This window comes from Peromyscus californicus, unplaced genomic scaffold (assembly GCF_007827085.1).
Source record: "Peromyscus californicus insignis strain IS unplaced genomic scaffold, ASM782708v3 Scaffold_4__1_contigs__length_199733344, whole genome shotgun sequence".
In the NCBI taxonomy this organism is placed as follows: Eukaryota; Metazoa; Chordata; class Mammalia; order Rodentia; family Cricetidae; genus Peromyscus; species Peromyscus californicus.
Window position 1 is genome coordinate 177373120 of NW_026294562.1, and position 8740 is coordinate 177381859.

Genomic DNA, 8740 nt, shown 5'->3' on the forward strand with positions numbered 1-8740 from the left:
TTCTGGGTACAGTAGTCTGAGCTGGCATCTGTGTGATCTTTCAGAGCTTGCAGAACATTCAGTATAAGTTCAATCTGAGGTACGTGTAGCTACAACACAGTCACACTTCAAAACAGTATCACTTTAAGAATTAATATACGTTCTCTAAAATATACAAGTAAAATTCAAGTATGTGATAGAGTCAGAATGTTCCTCCCACTGCTGAGGCAACATAAGCAACACAAGCAACAAACAATGGACACTGTGGGGTTTCTCCTGGTCACACCGCATGAATGGGACCCCACTTTACAGAGGAGGAAGAGAGGGTACAGTGAGGAAAGGTGGCTTCTGTGGGAATAACACTGAACCTGGACTTGAACCCAGGAATCCTGTCGCCCTCATGCCTTCTCCTTCAGAACCTTTGGTTTGGAGGGCCACTCATCTCAGAATCTGCCCCTAACAAACACTGTCCTTTCCGGGACTCCAACCAGTGCTGGGGCACAAGAGCAAGGAGGGTCAGCACTTGTGGAACTTGAGCTCCACGTAATCAGACTTGATGGTCTCCGTGTTCTGAGGATGCCGGGGCTTCAGGCCTTGGAAGGAGAGGGAGGCATAGTGGAGTTCAGGCTCATCCTCCAGGGTGTGTGGGACTACGGAAAGAGGTGGCTGTTCTTCCTGGTTCGGTGACCCTGATGCATTCAGGTGACCCTGGAACCCAATTAGAGAAGGGCAACAGTGAAGACTTTGCAGACAGCAGCAAGAACTACCAAAGGCACTTGGGGCTTAGCCGGGCATTTGTTCACTTGTCTACTTCACATACATTTCCTGAGTATTTACTCCATGCTTTCACTCACTCACCTTAACTTTAGAGATGTGTGAACATGAAGATGAACACGTGTCTACACCCCTCCTCTACATTCCCCCGGTGGGTGCCTATGTGCACATACACCTACATACACAGCACTTGTAATCAAACCAGGACCTTGCACAGAATAGGCAAGGGCTCTAACAATATCTCCACCCCGTTCCCAGCTAATTTTAAGGGTCTCACCGAGTCTTCACAACCCCCTCCTTTCCCACTTTATGAATGTGAACATAGTCTGGTCCAGCTTAAGTAACTCACAAAAGACAGCACCAGACTGTCAAAAACAGATGAAGGGAAAGCCAGGTGTATCTGCCAGCAATCCCATCACTTGGGAGACTATAGAAGGAAGACTGTGTCTGGGGCAAGCTCTGGCTCCACAGTGAGTTCCAGAACAGCCTGGGCTACACAGGGACACCAAAATGTACATAAGTGAAATTTGGAAAACAAAATGAAAACTTTATCTAATTGTAATCTGTTGGGCAGAAGCAAGGAGTTACAGTGAGCTCTCAAGAAGCTAGGAATAGACCCACCCTGCCCTGGTGGGGCTCACAGTATATGGGAAGAGCAGGGACAAGCCTGAGACTTCAAGAGGCAGGTGATGGTCTGCCTGTCAGAGGCAGGGATATTTTAACTGATACATGGAAGATGTATAGGCTCCATTGAAGGAGAGATCAGGAAGCATCTGCCCACGGAGTCTGGACATTCTGTAGGTCTTGATCTTAAATATGGTGCGAGCCACATGTAGCACATGTAAGGGAATCTCAGCAGAGATGTGCTGTGAGAACAAAGTATACACTAGATCTGAAAGGCTGAGTACCCCAAATTAACAATGTGAGTGTGTCAATAATTTTTACATTTGGTTATTGATAACAATTAGAACCACAGTCATTTGGTTGTGTTATATGGAATGAAATTTGATATTATGTGCTTCTGCTTTTAATGTGACTAATGAAGATTTTATGTTATACATGTGACCAACAGTTTATTTCTTTCCTTTTTTTTTTTAATCTTGAAATTAAGTCTCTAAGAAGCCCAGACTCTCCTGCAATTCCCCATGTAGCCCAAGATGGCCTCAAACTTTACATTTTCTTTTCTCATGCTTCTCAAGTGTCAGGAATATAGGCATGTGCCACCAAAGTCCAACCTCCTGGTGTTTCTGTCTCTCTCTGTGTCTTTCTCTCTGTCTCTGTCTGTCTGTCTGTCTGTCTCTATTCTTCCTCCTCCCCTTTCTCTCTTTCCCTACTGGGGATGGAACCCAGGGTCTCACACATGCTAGAAAACTACGAGAGGGCTACATCCCGGAGTGCCTCACTGTTAAATTCCGGGCAAGCCTTCCACCTCTGAGCCACACCCCAGTCCCAGCTGGTTCTAACCAAGTGCCCTACCCTTTAGCCACAACCCCAGCCCATCACTGGTAAATTCTATGCAGGCCTTCCACTTCTAAGCCACATCCTCTGTTTCTCAGTGATGGATGCAAGGCAAGTTCTCTACTGCTGAGCCACATTCCTAGCTCTTTTCACTCTTGATTTTATTCGGATCTCATAAGTTACCCTAGTAGGCCCTCAACTCACTTGGTAGTTCATGCTGGCCTTGTACGCCCCATCCTCCTGCCTCAGCCTCCTGAATGCTGAGATTATAGATCTGCCCCACCACACCGCACCATGCCCCACCACGCCGCACCATGCCCCACCACGCCCCACCACGCCCCACCACGCCGCACCACGCCGCACCACGCCCCACGTGGCATTCTATTTCTGCTTAACAACACGTATTTGGACTGTAAGGACCAAGCAGAACTCAACAGCTGTTTGGAATGCCTTCATGAAAGTTTACTGTGGACTGATGAAGCCAGTGCTGAGGCCCAGGAAAAGGCTGTGAAACCTTGACAGGAAGTAGCTACCTGGGAAGAGCTTTGCCGACAAGAACAGTAGGCAGGCCTGGGTAAATACCTGAAGCGGGAGATGGAGGTAGGGACAAATGCCAGGTCCCCAGCCTGCAGCTGGAGAAGGAAAGTTGGATGTTGGAGAGGCATTTGGGGAAACAGAAGCTCAGTATTGATGTGCTGGGTACCTGGTTGGGGTATCTTAATGAAACTCTGGATGAAATCATGCTTGAACCATTTATGATGGAGCCAGGGCTCTCGGCAGGATGGTTGTCTTCCATGCTTGCTACTTTCAGGGCTGATTTCTTCCTGAGGAACTTCATTCTGGAGAAAGGGATCAGTTTTCTTTTTTTGTTTTTTGTTTTTTTGTTTTTTTGTTTTTTTGTTTTTCCCATCTCTGCTGGATGGATTTTTGGACCAGGGAAGACCAGGTACAGAGGCTTGGGATGGGGCTACTCTGTGGATTAAAGATCCTCAGTGGGTGAGACTACATGATTTGAACAGACTCTACACCTGGTCAAGGTAGCAAGAGACTTCTGCTAACTCTGGCCCTGGGTCATTATCTTACTGGGCTGAGTTTTAGAGATTCCTTAAGCAGTCCGCAATCACTACATGAAGCCTTCACCAAATGGGGCCACCACTCACATGAAGTAGATGAGGCAGAAGCAGACAGCAAGCAAGGCCATGAGACCAGCTCCTCCGATGGCCCCTTGGACCACTCCTGTACTGGTTTCTGATGTGTCTGTTAACAAGAAAGAGCTGGTGTGATGGAAAGTCATCCTCTCAAGCAGTCATCTTAGCATCCAACCTTCTTTAGTCCATTATTTGTAAGAATGTCCATTCCAACTCTGGTTTAGGTCCCTACTCCCCCATGGGTGTATGTGACTACAGCCTCCTGTCCCCAAACCTCCTACAATCCAACAGTAGGAAACCACAAACACTAGCCCCAGTTTAACCGAGTCAGCCCTAATTTGTTCACTCCCAATGTCTTGTACAATCCAGAAGCCACCCCTTCCCCCACACATTACCCTTTGTGACCTCTTGACCCGGCAGCAGTAAGATAGTGGCACTCTGAACCCCATTGTCATTCCAAGCCTCACAGCTGAGTCTGTGGCCAGCACTGAACTCCATGCTGAGGTTCAGGTTGCTGTTGGCCCATGGTCCTGTGAAGCTGGAGGTGACCGTGAAGGAGACATTGCTGCTGTTCCCCTCCAGCAGCCCCTCCCCCAGCCGCCAGCGCAGGGACGGGGTGGGCCAGGCTCTGGAGGAGCAGCTGCAGTGCAGACCCTCAGCTTCCCAGGAGCAGGAGGGTGCCAGCAGCTGTAGAAGGCCTGGGGAGTGGAACACAAAGAGAGGTATCAGAGGGGCTTCCCAGATTGTGATCACAGTGCCACACGCCCATTATCTTCCAACTCACTCCTTACGCTGAGGTTCACAGAGGCCTCCTGAGCACCCAGATTGTTCTGAGCTCGGCAGATGTATTTTCCATGGTCCTCCAACTCCACCCTCGGCAGCTGCAGTTCCTCAGTAGAGAGCTGGAGGGGCCTCTCGATCAGGCGCTCCCAGCTCAGCACGGCAGGGGGGTTGCTGTCGGCCACACAGACCAGGCTCAGGGACTCACCCTCTTGAATATGCAGAGATGAGCCACTGTGCAGCACTTGAGGTTCTGTGGAAGCAGAGAGAAGGCCGAGCCGGTCGCAGAAGGCTTTGCCTTTCTTCTCCTTTCCCCACATCTGTCTTTTCTCTTCTGCTGGCTGACGGCCTCACGCCATAAAGAGTGAAGACAGACAGCATCTCTTAGAAGGGTGAGGTCATCAGAACCACCTTGGGTTCCATTCTTCTCTGCCTTACTCACCCTGGAGAGTTTACCCTTCTGTCTCTCAAGAGCATCTCACTAAGGCCTGCCTAATCAGCTGTGTCTGAGGAGCTCACAGTCCCAGGGGCAGGTGCCCAAAGCAGATGGCACAGCATGGTGGTGAGTTTTATGGTGGATTTGTCTCAAAAGCCCAGGGAGATTCTCAGGACAAGAAGGTCTTCCAGGAGGAGGAAGGCTGAGGGAGGGTGTGAAGAACAGAATAGCGGAGCCAATGCCACAGTGTTCCGTCCACGGTGAGACAAAATCACCCTATGCTAGCTGAAGGACACTAAAAAGTCCCTTCACCTGGCAAAAAACTCTCTTCAGATGACTTTGGAAATTATCACAGACCAATAAATACAACTTATTGATATTATTATTATTATTATTTATGAGAGAGGGTCTCATATAGCTTGGGCAACTTCAGACTTACTATGGAGATGAGGATGACTGCATTTCTGAGATTCCTGCTTCTGCCTCTCAAGTGTTTGGGTTATAGGAGTGCAATTACCATGCTTGGTTTATGCAATGCTGGGGATTCTGCCCAAGGTTTCCTGCACACTGGGATAGCATGCTGCCAACTGAGTCACACCCACAGCCCATAAGTAATACTTAAACACCGTAAAAGAGACTCAGTTTCTTGAGAGAATAATGTGAATGAAAACTACAGTGACTTCATTTGTGACATGAGGGACGGGGGTGTGTTTGTTAAAGAGAGAAAGACATTGTTCCTGTGGATATGAATAAGACAAAGTCCATGGTGTGCAATTGGCAGCGTACGTGTGAAATACAAATGACCCTTTGTTCTGGAATTTTCTTCCTTAGGAAATGATTTTGTGGACATGGCCACAAATGTAGAGTTTTCATGTAAGTCACTTATTGAATAAAAGGCAAGGAATGTCAGTTTTCTGTCAAGACGTAAGACAGTAAACACTTTATCATAACATTAGAAAACCATGGAGTTACGTATATGTGTGAAGGAGGAAGTCTCCAAGAAAACTAAGTTTGAGGGGAAAAAATTAATTCAGTCACTTGCCATTGACTGACACATGTATCATGACAGTGTGGGTTTGACCATGAAGGAAACCATAGGGATAAGTAAGAATTCAGTTTGTAGAAGAAGCAAGAGGTGAGACTTTAGACAGCCTCGAACACCTAAGGTGGGCTTTATTCAACGCCAGAGGGCATCTCCAGATTGGGTTACACCATGATCAGGGATCAGGTCTCAGAAATACAATGATCAGAGTTCAAGACGGTGCAGGTTATATGCTTCAAGCTGGGGTTTTGAACTAAGGACAGGAAATGGGAAGAGAGGAGGGTTAGGAGCAGAAAGGAAGCTAGCTGCTTCCTCATAGACAAGCTGGTTTTGAAACTGTCGGGCTCTGTTTTCTTTCTTTGCAGCTACTGAGTGTCTAGGGTCAGGATCAGCTGCTTTGCTTCTGCAATCCCCAAAGAGCAGGCTTCTTGTAACTATGAGTTCAGTTTACGGCCTTGGCTTTTGGGGGGGTTCATTTCTTTAGTAATCTCATTAACAAAAGGTCTAAGGTGTAGCTTAGTGATATAGTTCCATCCTATATAAATAAGTAAATAATAAAGAAAGAAAAAAATGATAAAGTTGCAAAGTAGTGTGTGAAGAAGGTATGTGTTTCTCCTCCCACCTGGTGTGGTGTGTGTGTGTGTGTGTGTGTGTAAATGTGCATGCAAGACTATCTGTGTATGGTCAACTGACACAGGAGAACATTAGACACCAAGAGCTTTTAGTATTAATTCTTAATATGGTCAGAATTATATTGCATTAAAATCCATATATTGGAACCCCAACCACCAATATAATGGAGATGTTTGGGAGGTAATTACGGTAAATGAGACCATAGGATAAAGGTGTTGATGGTGGAATTAATGGGGCTATAAGAAGATAGCAGAGTGCTTGTGTAGTCTGTTGCTGCTGTTTAAAGACATGAGTAGAGAGAAGACCATCAGTAGCACAGGCACGGTACCCTCACCAGGAGCTAGCACCTGGAACTGGAGCTCCTGTCCTTCAGAGTTAAGGAGCCTGTTTCTGCTGTGTAAGTCACCCCCTCTATCATATGACAGAGGTTGAGGCAGAATAAAACACGCCTCACACTACATTTGACAAAAATCACCTCACAGAGAGGAAGGGAGCTGGGAAAGAGGCCAGACTCGGGTGCTCAGGGGAGTGGGGCAGCCTGGGGATGAGGACAGCCGTGGCACTGGAGGCTGCCATCGGTGTCTTGAGAAAGACCGAAGCCATGGGCATTTGGGGTAGAGTGCAGTGTGTGGGTGAGGGGTGAGTGGGGATGCCATATCACCCCCTTCCCCATCCTGAACCTCTTCCCGCCTGAGCTCCAGAACATCTGCTTATCTCTGTAGGCAGCAGTCCCTGCACCCACCCCAAGGAGGAGAGGTTCCCCCTACCTGTGTCATCTCCCCACGACGCCCTGATGGTCAGCTTCTGTGGAGCATCTGGGCAGACAGATAGGGTCATTCTCTTTTCAGAGAGGAGGTGGCTGCTGGTATTTCACCCCAGGGCTCTTTTCTTCTCCCACACTCCTGGCTTTCAGGACCCACCAACCAGTTCTACCTCCTCCATCCCACACCCCTAATATCCCTTCCCCAGGGACCCAGGTATCCTGCCCTGGCACTTACAGGTGACAATGAGCTGTTCAGTCCTCTCTACCATAACACCAACACCAGGGAAGGTCACCTGACAGGTGATGTTGGTGCCATGGTCCTGGGGCCTGGGTATGAGGTTCAGCTCTGAGGAGAGGGTGGTCCTGGGGCCCAGGGAGGTGAGGGCAGATGACATCCATGAAAAGATGGGGGCTGTCCCCTGCTCACAAGCCCAGGGCAGAGAACAGATCAGTTGGGTGGAAGTGCCGGACACCAGGGTAGGTCTGACTTGGAAGTTGGGGGTCTCAGTCAGAGCTGTACAGAGAGAGATAGGGACACAAGACATGGTGGGGATCACTATGTATGACTCTACTTCAAGCCAGGCTTCTCCCCTGCCCCCCCTCATTATTTGGTCTAAGGGCACCCAGAGGCTTTGGAACAAGGACCCGCACAGAAACCCTCATCACATACCTATCACACGCACAGAGAGCTTCTTATTCAGAAAACTGTACTTCACAGACCCATCCAGCCTGAAGAAGTACACTTGTGTGTCATTTCTCTTGGCGTCCCTGATCTCCAGGGAGCAATTTTGGGTGTTTGGTTCCCCCTTGAGATGGAATCGACCTTGAGCTTCCTTCTGTACTGATCGATTTGGGTCATTTGTAGCCACTGGAGAGTCGAGGTTTATCCTGGCCCCATCCTGGAACCAGTAGCCAAAGACAGAACTACTGGAAGTGGGGTAACGGACTTGGCAGGACACAAAGACACAGAGACCCTCCTGTACCATCACTGAGTCATTCACTAAGAGCTCATAATCCCCCGTCTTAGCCAGGGACCCTGCAAAGAAATGAGAGTTATCTTGGTTCTGTTCCACCAGCCCTGTCTCTATCCCTACTCACCTGCCCAGCGCAGGGACAGTAGCAGGGGCCAAAGCATCACACAGTGGAAGGTTCTGGGCTCCTCTAGTGGGCAGAGAAAGGAGGCTTGATCAGTCTGAAGTGGATCCTTGGGTGAGAGTGACAGACTTCCATGTCACAGGACTGAGAAGACGTCCCCCGAAAGCCCAGGAATGAGGACAGAGAGCGACTGACCACAGAGGAGGAACTTTCCACTCACAGGTTATCAGAGCTGTCAAGGCCCTTGGAGAACAAGCACTTCCACTTTTCACGTGGGGTATCATGGGAGCCACAGTCAGTGAGAAAGACCCACCCTCTGCTGCTGAATCCTATCTGTAGCATTTGTTTCTCATTTGTCTTTCTTAAGAGTCTGATGGACCTCATGCAGATATACAAATAAAAGTAGAAAAAAAAGCCCTTAAAAAAAAAAAAAAAAGAATCTGATGGTCAGAGACATGGCTCAGCAGGTAAAGGCACTTGGCACTCACCCTGATGGCCTGAGTGTGATCCCCAGGACCCACATTGTAGAAAGAATGAACTGACTCTCAAAGGTTGCCCTTTGACCCCCACTTGTGCACGGTGGCACACCCATACCACAGTGGGCATGCACATACACACATAAAAATAAATGT

General features: G+C 48.5%; 1 protein-coding gene across 1 annotated transcript; it reads right to left on the bottom strand.

Annotated features, from left to right (window-relative positions):
• Positions 1–268: 268 nt before the first annotated feature.
• On the bottom strand, positions 269–8223 carry LOC128094866 (sialic acid-binding Ig-like lectin 5). Its single transcript, XM_052713452.1, has 9 exons — positions 8112–8223; positions 7684–8049; positions 7249–7527; positions 7018–7065; positions 4144–4392; positions 3755–4057; positions 3372–3468; positions 2915–3050; positions 269–687 (listed from the first exon to the last, which is right to left on the bottom strand). Exons 1-9 carry the CDS (start codon positions 8146–8148, stop codon positions 496–498), a joined length of 1707 nt encoding a protein of 568 aa, XP_052569412.1. The 5' UTR covers positions 8149–8223; the 3' UTR covers positions 269–495.
• Between the last annotated feature and the right edge of the window lie 517 nt (positions 8224–8740).

Excerpts from the sequence above, each read along its gene's own strand:
- LOC128094866 (XM_052713452.1), bottom strand. The coding sequence starts at position 8,148 with ATGCTTTGGCCCCTGCTACTGTCCCTGCGCTGGGCAG. Across the intron at positions 3,469-3,754 it reads GGGTCAAGAGGTCACAAAGG|ACACATCAGAAACCAGTACA; the intron begins GTAATGTGTGGG and ends TCTTGTTAACAG. Across the intron at positions 688-2,914 it reads CATTAAGATACCCCAACCAG|GGTCACCTGAATGCATCAGG; the intron begins GTACCCAGCACA and ends ATTGGGTTCCAG.